This window comes from Myotis brandtii, unplaced genomic scaffold, assembly GCF_000412655.1.
Source record: "Myotis brandtii unplaced genomic scaffold, ASM41265v1 scaffold125, whole genome shotgun sequence".
NCBI classification, from domain to species: Eukaryota; Metazoa; Chordata; class Mammalia; order Chiroptera; family Vespertilionidae; genus Myotis; species Myotis brandtii.
In genome coordinates this window covers 3,676,976-3,693,381 of record NW_005354385.1, presented here as the reverse complement: position 1 = coordinate 3,693,381, position 16,406 = coordinate 3,676,976, and the positions used below count along the sequence as shown (strand labels likewise).

General features: G+C 45.6%; 1 protein-coding gene across 1 annotated transcript in view; it reads right to left on the bottom strand.

Moving 5' to 3' along the window:
• Positions 1 to 16,406, bottom strand: part of KIF5C (kinesin family member 5C) — a 151,369-nt gene that overhangs the window by 91,002 nt on the left and 43,961 nt on the right. The window contains exons 2-3 of the mRNA XM_005859294.2: positions 11,175 to 11,265; positions 3,632 to 3,705 (exon numbers count right to left, since the gene is read on the bottom strand). Coding sequence (XP_005859356.1) covers positions 3,632 to 3,705; positions 11,175 to 11,265 — 165 coding nt within the window. The remainder of the gene's footprint in view (positions 1 to 3,631; positions 3,706 to 11,174; positions 11,266 to 16,406) is intronic.

The following is a 16,406-nucleotide window of genomic DNA, read 5'->3' as shown; positions in this document are numbered from 1 at the left end:
GGGGGGGGGGGGGGGGGGGTATGAGACAGAGGTGTTCCATTAAGAAGACCTTCACTGCTTCTAGGCTAATTACCTTGCAAATGAAATACACATGTACACACATACCACAAATATTAACCTTGGGCAATCAAAGGTGGTAAAGAAGCAGACAGCTACCAGAGAAGAGAAAGTTCCTTCAGGTGGGGAGGTATGGGATGGCTTCCTTGAGGAACCGACTCCTGAGGGACTAGTAAGATTAGGGGCGGGCAGAGAGGATGCAGGCAGAGAAGATGAGATGGGAATAACATAGCAAGGTACAGGAACCGAGAAAATATGATGCCCATTTAGAGAACAAGTTTCGTTGGCTGGAGGATCAGGGATGGAATTTAATAGCAAAGAAATGTACCACTTCATCATCACGCCTCTCCGAGAGAGCAAAAAACATTTTTTTAAATATTTGATCCTGTATAATCTTCTTCAAAAGCGTTCCCCACTTCTAAGTATGGCCTTCTAGGAGCAAGTATGAAAAAAGAAACCAGACCCAGGCCTCGGGCCACAAAACAACACTCCCTTTGTTCCAGCCCCGGTGGCCTCCTCAGCCTCCCAAGGAGGACGTTTCCTGAAACACTTAAGATGGGAAAGCAGGCAACCATCAGCGCAATGCACTCAGACAGGCTCATTAAAACCACTTGGCAGGCTCTCTCGGCAGCAGGTCAGCCTGTACCCATTCGATGGCCTCCAGGTGTCCCTTTGGGCAGATGGAAAAACACCAGTGTCTCCATCCATCCATCCATGTCAGCGTGCTGAAGGCCACGAGGTAAGGCTGAACAACAGGCTGAACAACAGGCAGCCCTCTCCTCCCACTCAGCCAGCACCCGCAGCACCGCCTCCAGCGCAGGCCCCCCAGCCCAGGCCGTGCAGCTGGGCCTGCAGCTCAGCACCAGCACTGTCAAGGGTTTTATATTTTTACTGAAAATCCACCTTAAATGGCTCCATCTTCAAAAGCTAATCTTTCCAATTTTATGTAGGCTTATCTGTTTGTTCCCCTCAATAGAAGGTAATGGAATCACCACTGGATGTCAGAACAAAAATGGGGGGATTAAAATGAAAACAGCTTTAAAATGTGACAGCTCCGTCCATTCAGGGAGTTAACTTCCCCTCTCACAGCCTCTGAAGGATCACAATGTGTAACTCCGAATGGGTAACATGGCTCCTTTCAGGTGGTGCAAACCCCACAGGGTTTCTTTAAATTTAATTGCATCCCAGGGTCCTGGATTTCTTGGTCTCCTGCAGTCTCTACGACTTTAGCTTGGGACTCCTCCTTTTCCTCTAAAATATCCCCTACCTTTTCTCCAATTATAATCACCCCCCAGAAAGAACCAGATTAAATGGGGGCGGGGGCACTAGGAAAGGCCTCACGTCCCCCCAATCCTTCCTCCTGTAGGCAGGAGGATGTGATTTACAAAAGTCACACTCAGATGCAATCAGCCTTTTAAAACCCACAAGGGGAGACGGGCCACAGGATTCAGGCAGCTATGAGCGTGATCTACACAGAACCCAGTTCCCTTTTGGTCCCGAGTCCCTCTGGGGCCCCAGCACTGCTGCAGCCATTGTGGGGTTCACGCCGTGAAACACAGAAGGCAGAAGGTGCTCTCATTAACGAAATGCCTCCAATTTTAGTTTTAAATTGCTGACACACCTCTTTGCTAGCATTGTGCACCCACTTATTCTCCCCACACATAAACACAACCCAGATTTTATTCTGGAGTCAGGTCTTTCCTTCGATGGTTTACAATTTAAATATCTGATATTTAGCGAACACCTTGCATTTTCCAAAAAATGACTTAATCCCTAAGCTAAAAAGGTCGCTTCTGTAACCATTCTCTAAGATTTTGTAGAATTTTAAATAATTCATTTGGGGGAGGTTGTTGCTGTTTTGTATATTATTTGGCAATTTTCCAAAGACCTAAGACTGATTGATATCCTCAGGAGATGCCCTCTCTCTTTCCTATGCTTTCTGACCTATGAAGGAGCTTCAGTCCAGGGCTACTGGAGTGGGTGGGACTTGGAAAATGCATAACCACAACTCTTCTCGATCTAGAAGGGTAAGGGTCTGGGACCCAGTACGAGGGGCAGACGAGGGGCTGGGGCAGCAGCACGGGACCCTGGGCCTGCATGCCAAGCTGTGCTGCTGGAGGAGGCCAGTGTCAGGAGGCAGTCCTGCCCTGCCTAGAGGAGGCGGCAAACAAGCCTCGTGCTTCCTTTCATCTGTGCAGCCTCTGAACCACTTTGTCTCCAGCAAAATGGTGAAAGTGAGTCAACACCACAGAAATGAGATCCCCAGAGTCATACCCCACACTTGAAATCAGTGTGAGCAGAACATCAGAGCCCCGAGGATTTTAGCCTCGTGCCTTTGAAATCTCCTCTTCAATAGGAATGATTCATAAGCTAAACTGATTCTGCAGCAGCCGTCTCCATGATATTCCCAGGAGGGCACCGTAAATGGAAAAACCAAAGCTTGAAGGATTAAGGCTTCATTTTACCCCTCTTAGAAACTGAATTCCCCCAAGTTTCTCAGTGCAGTTTCTTATAATAACCACTCTTCTACCTCTCCTCCTAGGTCAGGTGGGCCCGGCCTTTAGAAGAAAGATCTGGCCCTGAAGGCCTTGCAGGAGTCCATGGGGGAAAGCAGAGAAAGAAGAGGTTCCGGGGCCAGTCTGTCTGCAGATGTGCTTTGTTCGGAGGACAGCCTGAGCCACAGAGCTCCATGGCTCACAATCAAGCTGGGGTCACACCCTCAAGGGCCCAGGGGGCCAGGTGTGTAAGTGAATGAGGAAGGATGCTGACGATGAGTTCATACTCCTGGTGTGCGTGGAGTGGGCTGGGGTAGACCAGAGAGCCCAGCCCCATTCACATGGGTTGGCCAGGGCCCCCACAAGTGCATCATTTTAACAGATACTGCATCAACCCTCTCCTAGTTCCACACACTAGACATGTGAATAGAAAGATGACCAAGACAATGAAGATCCCTGCTTTGAAGCTCACCCTTAATATTATGGTGAAATTTTACCTAGTGTTGCTAGATCTTCAGAATTTTAAACCAAATTTGGACACTTAAAATTGTGTGAAATCATTTCATTTTAAACACTGCCTAAAATTAAAAAAACAAAACAACAACAACAACAAAAAACCAATGGGCAGGCCAAACAAAAATATGTCTGTGGGCTGAAGCTGGTTCACAAGCTAACTTCTTTCATCTCTGACCTACAGTTTTTTATATTTCTGAGGAGACGCCTCCCCAGGGGTCCTCCTTCGGGTAAATGATTTTCACAAGAGATTTTCTGTTAGACTGAGCTCCAGCCCATACGGATACTCACACCACTGTTTAGCCTGTTGATGATTATTTTTAATAAAATTTATTATTTAAAAAAATTTTTTTTATTATTTTAACAGAGCTATTAACAAAGAATTTTTTTAAATACTCAACTCCTGAGATTTTATTACTCACCATTATTTTTAAAGTCTTAAAGATACCATAAACTGGCTAAACATAACCATCCCATAACCAACTCTATTGCCCAGTAAAAAGCCACATGCACCTCAAGTTCTGTTCAGCCTCAGAGCCTGACATCACAGCTCGCTGCAATCTTACCTCCATGGTATGCGTTTTTCCTGATGAAGTCTGTCCATAAGCAAAGATTGTCCCATTGTAACCTTCCAAGACATCTGTAAGCAAGAAAAAAACAAATGAAATTAATCCATTACTTTGATCATATGCATATTTTTAAATTACATTTTCCAAATGGCCCATCTCATTTTTCACACAATTGATATTTCAACTCCATCTGCTAAAATTTTAAGTAGAATTGTGAGGAAAAAGGCAGAAATGAGAGCCTCTCCTGCTCCACAAACAAAGGAAATGGACTCACATTCCTACAGAACTTGTTAGTGTAGAGGGAGGCAGACACACTTCTCCCAGTAACATCAAAATTATAACAGATGTGGAGCTTATACTTTCCTTTTAGTAGAAAGATAGTTTTCTTCTCTAAGTTGGTCTCTTGAGATCAGCCAGGGGAAGAACCATTATCCGTGCCCTGCGTCTCTGGAGTGAGGTGCAGAATAGAATTTCTTTCCTGAAGGTCTGATTTGGGTCGGTTTGAACCCTGGCCCAGGAGAGCTCCTTGGGGAGGTTTCTTGTGGAGATATACCAGAGCCCCTTCAGAGGGAGCTGGTCCAGAGCTGTGGGGGCAGGGCTCCGCTCTGTAAACTGAGCCACACAGCAACAATCCAATCAGCCCAGACGCCACCAAGGCCCTGACTCAAAGTTAATGCCTCTGTTTTTAGCGACTGAACCCATCAGCACCGGGGTTTCTTTCACGCACTGTGAGCACACTGGGCACCCGCACAGGGCAGCCGGCTCCCATGGGGATGGGGAGGGTGTGATGCACTGAAGATTATCTGTGGGAATTCTTTCAAAGCAGCAGAGGTATTCAAAATACATTGTGTGCTTGTTTCCCTCGACCCTCCGTCATCCACATGAACCTCATGGGAAGGGAATGGTGCATAATTAATATCCTGACCACCCTCTCTACATACGGGGAGGAGCCTTCATTCCCCAAAGGATGGTGCAGGGAGAGGACCCCACACCCAGCTGTCCTCTTTCAGGGCCGGGAGCCAGGCAATCAGCTCCATCTAGTTCAGGTCCTGATCAGGTGTGTTTGGTTGGTGGGTGGGTCTCTCTGAATTGTGTGATGCCAGTTGGTTTTTGTTGTTTTGTTGGATTTCCTAAAAAATATTTAATATACATTTTACTGATCTGAGGTTACTAAAGTCTGAACTGAGGCCAGAAAAGAAAGTGGGATGTCCTTTAGGAAACTCAAGAAAGGAAAATTAAGTGGCAGGATTTTTTAAATCCTAGCAGCAGCCTCAAGAGTTTGCGTCAAGCTATATTGAGAGAATGTTCACACGTATCAGACTTCTGGTAATGGTTTCCCTGGAAACAGGGAAAGCAAAAACTTGAAAAAGATGGAAGGGTTGGAGGTTCAAGCTTCAGTTTTCACGAAAATGCCAACTTTTTCAGAGAAAAGATTCCTCAGGGCTGAAAACAGAGCAGAGAGCCTCTACACGTACATGGATGTGATATGCTTTGAAAGACCAAGGGAAAAGGTTCCGTGTTTCGGCTGTACTTTCATTTACTTTTTTTTTTTTTTTGAGATTGCATTTATTAAAGCTTGGGACAGTGAAACCAGGAAGGCCTCGGATAGAAGAAGTGACAGGAGAGCCGAGGTGGGGCTGCTTTGTCTCTGGAAACCTGGGAAAGAAATGAGTCAAGGCCAGGCTGCTCTCATCTCCCTGGGGAGTCAGAGAAAAGCAGCTTCGGGGATAAGCCCAGGACTAACTGACGCTGCCCACTGCTCCCCTGGCTGCACGTCTCGTGGGGTCCCGGAACTTAGGAGAGGTGTGCCTCTGGGGGAAGAATGGGAGACAGGGAAAGGTGTGGGTGTGCTCCGGGGAGGGAGAGCATGCTCCTTCGGTTGTACTGTGGCACAAACACCTCCAGGCAACCAGAATTCTAGCCCCCATCACCGCACTACAGCTTCTATTGCGTAGAAATTAAACATCTCCCCCCAGACTGAAAGGGCTGCCTTAACTTAAGCCCCCGTGTAGGAAGCACTCTGGGACCCATTAGCCCAGGTGTTAGATCAGGGCTAAGGGAGCCAGGCCAAGGGTCCAGCTGCCTCTGCTCCCGGGATCGGGCCACTGGCCACCCTACAAGTGCCCATGTTCCCAGGAGGTGGCTCTGAGCAACCTGCCACACCCTAAAGAAAACTCACCTCAGAGCCCGAGCCCTGACAGGAGATAACCTGTGCGGGCTTTGTCCTCTGCAGAAAGGCAATGGGGCCGGGACATCTGAACAGGCCTCCCAGAGCCCAGCCCAGTCCGCCTCTCTGAATCCCCCTCATGCTCAGCAGAATGCAGTCCCACTGACCCTAGGCAGTTGTGGCTCACGGAACGCCTGCAGGGTAAGAACTGGGACACGTATGTGAACTTGTGGAGTGAGGAGCTGAGGAGCACCTGGAGCTATCTACTTAGAGAACCCTGTTTGCTTGCTGCTGCTGTTTCAACACTGAGCGCAATTACTTTTATTTTATTTTTTTTTTAGGAAAAAGAGAACAAATAAAACCCTATTAGAACAAACTCCACTTGGCCTTTAAAGTCTTTACAATCATGTTACAATAAATTCATTGTTGAAGAAACTACGTCTAGTGCTCAAGGTTGAATGGAGTGATGGCTGCCCTCTATCAATTCAATTCTGAATTAGAAGGTAATCTAAAAAGAAAAGAAAAGGCTCTCTGAACCCAGTGTTCTCTATTTTCTCCCAAACTCTGCGTTGGGGAGGGAGCGTTGTTTGTTTATTTGCTTACTCTATGAGTGGTTTATTTCCTCTATGTGGAAAGGAGAGGTGGTGGAGGGGTGGGGGTGGGGGGGTGCAGCACAAACAATGCATTTGTGGATGGACCACTGAGATGACAGGAGATGGAGGGAGCCAGAGAACCACCAAAGAAAGAGCTAGCAGGCCTGTGCTAGCGCCACACGGAGACACACAGCCACCCCACCGCCTCTAGCAGAAACAGTCCACAAAAGGCACTTTCATCATGTTGAGTGACAGTTCCTGGGCCAGAGGAAAGCATTTGTTTCAGAGTCTCTACCGTGACAAAAGCCACAGCACGGGGAACCAGCTCAGCCAGACAGAACCTTTCTTTGTGACCGGGTCTGGCGTGATGTGATCTCAGCTCATACCACCCAGTCGGCGGCACCCCACAAATACAGCACACGTCCATCTGGGGGCTGAGCAAACCCCAGAGAGAGTCCACTGCAGGCAGGAAGGGACTTCTCCTCTCCCAGGAGGAGGGAGGATGGGAGTGGGACACTTGGAAATACTTGTTGCATCTTCCTGCAGCCTCAAAAGCCAAGTTTTCTGTCCTCATTTTGCTAATTCTGAGCCCAGGCCTTGCTGAAGCAGAAGACCTAGTTCGATTGTCAGGTAAGAATTTGGGGAGGGCATCCCTATACCTACACATACACATCAATGTTCCTGAGGAGGCTGCCGTGGCCTCCCCTCAGCTTTACAGGTGAAATGGCCTGTCAGGGGCACCAAGGTCTCTGGCAATAGTGGCTGACACACAAGTCATCCCAGCTTGGAACCCTAAGGCTCTCTCCAGTCAACCAAAGAACACACAAGTAGCCCATGTGCGGAGAATGCAGAGACAATCGTGCTGAATGCCAGGGCCAACCAGAATGCTGGGCTAACAGCCAGCCTGCGGGGCCGACACTGTACCCAGGTGAGGGCCTGCGGCACCTTCAGAACTGAAATGCATTATTGGCAGACAGGCAGGGCCATCTGGAGGTTCTAGAACTGCAATCTCTATTCTCTCTTCTCTGCCTTCCTCCCACCCCATTCCTGTCCCTATCTTATTTCAATGCCTGGGTTAACTGTCCATATGGCTGATAGAAAGGAACAACTCATAAAATTATTATTATTAAATGCTCATTTGCCCTGGCCTAATAGCTTAGCTCAGTTGGTTAGAGCGTTGTCTGGATACCCCAAGTTTGTGGTTCAATCCCCGGACAGAGCACATACAATAATCAACCAATGAATGCATAAATAGGTGAAGCAACTCTCTTTCTCTCTCTCTCTCTCTCTCTCTCTCTCTCTCTCTCTCTCCCCCCCTCCTCTTCCCTTTCCTCTCTAAAAATCAATCAAATAAAAAAATTTAAATGCTCCTTATGGGCCTGCCAGAAAAGTGTGAGGAGGACAGTGCAAAAAAATCCAAGTAAGTAGACAAACTCAGGCTCAAGTCCCAGCCTCACTACCCCTTAATTGACTTGGCCCAATTGCTTCACCTCAAATTCCTCTCTGGTACAATGGGGAAAATAATGCTTACACCCCATAGACCTGTTAAAATTTAAAATACAGTAACATATGTAAAGTGCATAGAGGGTGCCTGATAGATAACAGTAGAGAAGTAAATATATCTCCTTAAGAGTCATATATAACATAATAGTAAACTAGACCTGAAAATATTCTAAGCTTGAAATTCTTTATGGGTCTATATTGCCTACAGGATAAAGCCCACCAATTTCAACCAAACTCTGATCCTGCCAAACTTTTTTTTTTTTAAGTCTCATCCCCCTGCACCCTGTTCCACTCTAAATTGCCCAAACATGCCATATAATTTGTGTCTTTATGCTTTTGCTATTCCCCCTGCTTATATAGCCTTTCTCCTGTCCTAGAGACCCAACCTTTCCAAGAAGCCTTCCTTAATTCTCCAATTCCCTTCCATGCCCATCAAAATCGGTATCCGGTGACTTTCTTCTGTGCTCCCATAGCATTTGCACACACCCACCTTAAAACTCATAATACCCATGTGAATGATGATTATGGCTGCATCTGTCTGTTTCCTTTTACTCAAAACTTCTTGCAGAGTCTTACATATCTTTGTTACTCCAGTCCCTAGCAGTATCTACCACATGATGGATATTTAATATGCAGTACTTGCATAAGGAATGGGTGAAAGAAACAACCAAATGAATGAAGTTTAAAGAAACTAGATCTAGAAAACCACCTTCTCCAGCACTGGAGAGTCTACATCTAGTTAATTTGAAAGGCAAATGCCCTGAGTGACTTCTGGAGTCTGGGACATAGTTACTCTACTTCAACAATAGTACCCACTAACCATGGTTTTTAATTCCTCACTACTTATGGGAATCTTCCTATATACCAGGCTGGTAGTCACAAACCCTATACCCTCTTCTAGAAGCAAATTCCACATATTCTCTCAGACAACGTTTTGAAAAGCACACTCCAGACAAAGATGAGAGTGTGGGAGATGCCAGGACTCTAGAATCAAATGTTTGAAACACTTAAAAACCCAGTGAAGTTGAAGGGAATGAGAAAAACCGAGAGAGCATAAAGTTGCCAGTTAAAAGGAGTCTTCTTGATCTCAAAATATTAAGGGTTTAGACAGACTTGAAAGGAAAGCTCACAGTCCACCGCCTTATCATGAATCAGAGGCTATGGTGACCTTCACAGTCATCTGATTTAATTCTTAGAAAAAGGCACCCACACACCACCTCCCTTTCCTGATTTAAATAGGCTTGTCAAGGCAAGAGATACCTCAGCTGTGACTGCAATCTAAGCCAAGGAATTCTTTCCTACATATCTATGTTTGAGCTTGCTGATGCGGAAATACATGGTCCTTCCCCTCATGCTAGCCTCAGTGGGGGTTAAAAAAGTTAAATCAGGTCTTCATCACTCCCCTCTTCATTTCCTTTCAAGGGAGACTAAGGTACTCTTTCTTGTTACAAAATGACTATGATTATGTAATATTTATGGTGCCTGAAAAATGTGTTTATTATATCATATCAGGGCCTAATTTTATTCTAAATGGTTTTCTTTGTGGCTCACCATATATTGGGTTTCAAGTTATCCATAGTTAGGTCACATCTTCATGAGAGCTCCCCAGGCTATTTCTAACATTTCATACTGTAGAAAAATCCAAACACCGAAAGGGACACAAGCTTCTCGAGTAAATAAAGACTTAAAGATTATTATTGCTGTTTGTTAATCACAGGATTTCTTTTAAATGGAGTTTATCTCTAATACGATGTCATCTTAGAAAAGGGTGGGGATGTATTTAGATGGCCTTCATGCTTAACACAACATGTGGTAAATACTATTTGGTTCTGATAATGAAGGGGAGAGAAAAAGAAGAAGAATCTGGCTCATATGTGATTAAATATACTTTAAGAAAGACATGAACAAGTGCAATAATAGAGGGAAAGGAAGGCTGACTAGGGACAAACTAGAACTATATGCTCCAAAAAACATGTTTAGATAGAAAGAGAAACAAAAGAGTAGAATAGAAGTAAAGAGGAGACAAAAATTAGCACCAGTATAGGCAAATACTATTAATTCAAAAAGAGCTCAAATTCAGGCATATTTTTTCCTTTTAGTTTCCTCTAAAAATGTTACTGTGAAGACCTTTAAAATTAATTGATGTTTGCAAAAGGAACGTGAATAACCATACACCTCAGCAAGGAACATTACATACCGACAGGCTCCCACGCAGGTTTCCAGGGTCAGAATTAATCTAACAGATGTACCCAGGGCTGATTTTCATGAGTTCAAAGTATTAGGTTAGTCATCTCTGCTGCTAAAAATAAGATCTAACATGACAAGGTGTTTTTTTCTTACTTTGTTTTTATTTTTTGCTCTTTAAATCCAGAGCTACCTATAAAGGTGGCAGCATCAAGACATTTGAAAGCACAAATGCCAAAGCATTCAAATTTGAAAGCAAGGATTTAATGATGAAAAGCAAGTAGCAGGAGATGCCCCTCAGCTCAGTGCAGATGGTAGCTCTGCAAGGCAAGCTCCAACCTGCCCTCGATTGGAAAGGGTGAGGGAGGGCGGCTTGTAAATGCTTCATCTCCCTGCTGTTATTGTGACACAAATCACTCAGGGCCAAGGCCAGTCCCAGAGAAAAGGACAGATCTCCAGGACACAAATGTAGGCTTCAGGCTGCCTATCTGGAGGAACCAATGCCAGGATCGGAGTGAAATGACTGAAAGTGGGTTAGAGGAAAGTATAATTAAGGAATGCTGAATAGCAAAAACAGCTCAATAACCAGCAAGGTAATGTGATTTTACAATGCTGGAAAAAATTCTTTGATGCTCAAGAATTTTCCACATTTAAGACTTCTTTCTGATGAGACCAATGCACAAAATAAATCAACCGAAAATGTACAATTGGAGCATCAGGAATATATATATATATATATTTCTCCTTGGAAGGAAAACAGAACTCCCTTACCTGCAGCAGTATTTTAAAACCATTAGAGAAAAAGTGTGGTCCTAGTTCACCTAGCTTGGAAGCTTCTAAGTGATAAAATAGCTCCGCCAGAAAGGTGGCAGAAGAAATAAAGAAATCTCCTCGGAAAGGGGGTGTCGGGAGGTTAAATAACTTGCATGACATCCCCAGCAAATCAGGACCAGACCGCGGGCTGTAATTCAGTGTGCCCAATTAGTAGGCCTCTGCTTACAGTCAAAGCACATTGATTCTTAAGCTGCAAATATCACTTAATGTTTTCAATTACTCTGAAAGGCCCAGGAGGAAATAAAGGAATAGTGCTTACCTTTGACAATTTGCTTTGCACACGCACTGTAAACCTGCTCTTGGGTCGTGCTGGGAGGCAGCACTCTGTCGAAGACATATGGCTTCCCTTGCTAAAAAGGAAAGACAAAAGAAAAAAAAAAAAGGAGGGGAGAAAATACATTAAAAGTTTAGGAATAAAAGCACTAATATTAGTATAGACAATGGACACTAAGTCACTGACCCTAATCTTTAAGGCAGTTCTTTCCCAAGACGAGGGAATATGCGTTCAATGTTATGAATCTGAGAGAAGAAAAGGTGTTTTGTTTTTTACTTGAAATACTTTTTCTGACAAAAAGGATGTTGACGCGCCATTCACTCGTTTGAACTAATGTTGGTTTATTGAGACCTTACGCTGAACCGGGCACTAGACTAGATGCTGCCCAGAAAACAGTCCTGCCCGTGTAAAGCACTCTATCAGGTGTGGCAGACAACTAATACGCAAGCAAGCAAGCACACGGGAAAATGCAAAATGCCTAAGTGTGGGACAAAAGGGATGACAGAGAGGGCACAGAAGGCATCACTGAGAAGTGCCTGTTAAGCGGACCGTTAATGGATCAGAAAGACGGCGGCAAGTGAAGAGCTATGGAAGAACATTCCAGACAGAGGGTGGAGCAAGCAGGAGGGCCTGGTGTGCTGGAGGAGCGGGAGGGTGGCAGGTACAGGAAAGCTGGACCCAGTGCCTACAGGGCACTGCCAGCCAAGATGATGGGCTTGGATTTCACCCAATGGGAAGAGGACATGACCAGATCTAAGAAGCTGCTCTTCTTAGCAAGACATCACTGCTTTGTGTCCCAAAGAACTCTAATGTTTTCGTCACACGCCTAAATCGTGCCTTAACTGGGTAGAGGCTCCGGAGACAAAGGAAGCCATCCTTACAGTTGACCAAGTGATTTCCCAGGTGTGGGGTCTTGGGATTTGGTTTGACTCTGGACTGTGTGCGATTCAAGGAGGTAACTGTGAGGGGAAGGGGAGAAACACTGCGTGGCACTATATGGCCCTGCCACCCATCACTCGACGTTCAACAGGAGTTCTTGTTATTTACATGCCAGGCACCGTGCTGGGCACTAGGGCAGGAGGTGGGTAAGACAGACACAGCCTCTTCCTTTTCTGCACCAATGCTGCCCACAGCCTGATCCACCAGGCAGCCCCTTCAACTTTACTTTCCCCAGGTGGCAGAGGGAAGGGCAGAAAAGGAAGTAAGACGAGCACCCAGAGACATCCTCCCCCCCTCCACACTCACACCCTCTGCCTCCTACACATGGCTCTGGAAGCTAGGAACACCCAAGGACAAGTCTGACACCTCAAAAAGATAACTGCTCCTGAGGGACCAGGGACAAGGCTTGTTACATCCTATAACCTTCACACAAAACTAAGCACACAGCTGTCAGACTGGCTTAGCATTTTACTTATTTATGACAAGGGCAGGTAAGGGCCTAGGCTTTAGGCATTATGCTTTAGCTATAGTCTTAGAAAATAGGATTGAGCCAACCAGGTAAATAAGCTACTTCCAGTTTGAAGTAACTTATTTCAAACTGGAGGGAAAAAATGAAGAATTTCACCCTAGCTGGTGTGGATTAGTGGATAGAGCGTCAGCCTGCTGACTGAAGGGTCCCAGGTTCGATTCCAGTCAATTGCACATGCCTGGGTTGTGGGCTTGATCCCCAGGAGGGGATGTGCAGGAGGCAGCCAATCAATGATTTTTCTCTCATCATTGATGTTTCTATCTCTCTTTCCCTCTACCTTCCTCTCTGAAATCAATAAAGATATATTTTTTAAAAAATGAAGAATTTCAAGGTGCCATCAAATAATTCCTGCTGTTTTTATACAAAGCAGCAGGAGTTATTATGTTAAAACTAGAGGCCAGGGCAAAGGACCCCACTGGTGCACAAATCCATACACCGGGCCTCTATATATATAAAAGCCTAAGCGACCGTTACAACCAAACGACCAGTCAACCAGTCACTATGATGTGCACTGACCACCAGGGGACAGACGGTCAATGCAGGAGCGGCCCCCTGGTGGTCAGTGCACTGCCACAGCCAACCTCCCACGGCCCCTCCCCCTGGCCGGCCGGCCCCCATTGGCCCCTTCTGCTAAACCATTCGTAGAGACCTGCTCTGGGTTGGGGTTTCGTATGTAGCAGAGTAGCTCCCTTGCTGAAAACTATTGAAAGTCAGCCCTCGACACAAGGGTTTGTCTTACTCCCATCCTTCCCCTTCCCCAGGGGCTGCCCACCCGCCAAAGTGGTGGTGGCGACAAGGGAAGGGAGGGGAGGAGGCGGGGAACTGCCTCCTTCTCTCTCTTCCCTGGGGGCTGCCTGCCCGCCTGCCGTGGTTGTGGTGGTGAAGAAGGAGGGGGGTGAGGAGGGAAACCGAATCCTCCTCTCCCTTCCCTGGGGGCCGCCCGCCCGCCGCAGTGGCGGTGCAGTGGCGAGGGAAGGAGGAGGGGGTGAGGAGGGAAACCACGTGGTGGCAGGGTTCTGACAGCAGTGTCCAGCATCCGTTCCTTCTGCACTCGGCCTGGAGACCGTCGCCTCCTCTCCCAACCCCACTGGGGCCTTCAGGCCTAGACTGGGACAGGGAACCGGGGGTGGGTGGCAGTGGACACGGCCCTTCCCACAGGGGCTGAGGGCCGGCTCCCTCCTTGGGGGACAGTGGCCAACCTCCCACAGTCCCTCTACCAGGCCTCTAGTATTCATACAAGATCTTTGGTTAATCTCTTCCCGCCCTGCCCCCTTCTCCCTTCCCTCTGAGATTCATCAGTCTGTTCCATGTTTCCATGCCTGTGTGTTAAACGTCTGCCCCCTGGTGGTCAGTGCGCATCATAGCTACCGGTCAAACAGTTGCTTAGGCTTTTATATATATAGATTATGAAAAGGGATCATTTTCTTATATTTTGTTCCCAGGAAGTTGCATTCAATTAGTACTTGGTTGAATAAGCAAGAAACTATTCCTCACCACAATCTATTGCCAACTATCTGCCCACTACATTCTTATTAGCTTTATCTATTTGTAAAATTCAACTAAATGTCAGTGGAGTAGAAGGTGAGAATAAAACACTCACAGAGTTGACCTAAGTATTTGTCATCCATGGAACCTTCTGGAAAGGAAATGCAGCTTTGCTTAGTTTAAAACAAATCCACTATTTCTCCAGACCTGATTACAATCAGCAAATAAACCATCTTGTTTACAGCATGACTCTGCTTTGGGCTTTAGAGAAAACACACAGAATACAGCAGGAAAAAATGACCTATTACATTACAGTATATGGTACAAAAAGATAGGACTCCCCAATATTGTCCTTAGACAATAGGTGTGTATTATACTTTCACTATAAGAGAGGTAGACGGCAAGAAATCTCTACTCACTTAGATGTCATTTCTCAAGTAAAAAATAGATAGTATGACAATCTTCCCTGAACTGAAATTAACTCCCAACAGAAGCTGCCATCAAGAAAAGATAAAATTTAGAAAATAGTTTATTATGAGACTTATCTTGCCAGGATTAGCACATGAAGTAGTTAAAAATATACGAATTTTTATGTGTCCTTTCGTGTGTGCACCGAGTTGGCTACATGCTTTTATTTTAGATGAGTCTTAAAGTCTTGGGATTAGAATTTAGTGAATGATTATTTTCAAAGAACTTATTTGTGGAATAGCTATGCCAGCTGTATAGAGAACTGCCATTAAACAACAGCAGCAAAAATCTGATCACTCTTTGGTAACAGTCTAAAAGTCTCACAGATCCTGACCAACAAGACCCATGTCTGACTCCACTGTGGCTGAGGGTTTCTGTGGGCAGGCATTGGGCTTGCTAGCTCTGGGTGTCACTAATTTTTTAGCTACGAAATAATCTTTGGAATGACATTTGCATACAAATGCTGGGTGCCAACACTTGACACTGAATGATGAAGAAACAGTCCATTCCAGCTGCCTATTCAGCACGGGCTCTCTCCGACCTCTCTGGCTACTCTCTCTCAGAGTCCTTTGCTCCTGTTGTCTACATTGTTGACCTTCACGTAACTTAAATGAACATTTCAGCCTTCATATCCATCTAAGCTCCAGATTCAAGCACTCAATTGCCTGCTGGACATATTTCACTTGGATGTCCATTGGCCATATCAAACTTAAAAAGGAACCAGCAAGCCCTCCACATCTGAATAAGAACTGCACCACCAATCACCCAGTTACTCAGACTAAAATCATTCAGTATGTTCCACAGGTCCCACATCTACAATATATCCCAAATTCTATCATATCTCACCATCCATACCACACACCCTTAGTCCAAGCCACCATTGTTTCTCATCTGGACAATAGCTACAGCCTCCTCACTGGTCTTCCTGCCTCCATCCTTGCTCCTGACAATCCAATTTCCACTGAGTTGTCAGAATGACCTCGCTAAACCTATAAGTCAGATGACAGTATCTCCTCCCTTAAAAAGCTCAGGCCGTTCCTGTTATACTAACTAGACCAGCGGTTCTCAACCTGTGGGTCGCGACCCCTTTGGCGGTCGAACGACCCTTTCACAGGGGTCGCCTAAGACCATCCTGCATATCAGATATTTACATTACGATTCATAACAGTAGCAACATTACAGTTATGAAGTAGCAATGAAAATAATTTTATGGTTGGGTCACAACATGAGGAACTGTATTTAAAGGGCCAGAAGGTTGAGAACCACTGAACTAGACCCTCTTCACCCTCAGCTCCTGCATGCTCCTCCATCTCACTGGACTTCCTCCTGTACCTTGAGCAGTCCTTGGTTCAGAAACCTTGCTCTTAACTCTTCCTTTCCCTTAGCATTCTCAAACTGCAGATCTTCACTTGGCTGCTCTTTATCACCCTTCAGATCTCAACTCCAATTTTCTCTTCTTTTTCAGCTTCCATGATCCTAACTAAAGCAGCCCACACCACCCTGGCATCACTCTCTATCGCATTACCCTACTTGGTTTGCTCCAATTAGTATGTGACCTATTCCCAACCAATCAAATGAACCACTACAATTAAAGCATTTTACCAGCTAAGACAAGCTACATAAATCCCAAGACCTAATTACATGTAGGCAAACCTGCTGCAGTTTATGAAGGGTACCTGGATAGGACACACACTTCACGACGGAAAACACAGTAAGCCAGCTTTGCCATGAGGCCTCCACGTGGAGCAGTGCGAACTGCTAAGAGCAGAGCAACTAAGAACCTACCACATACAAAA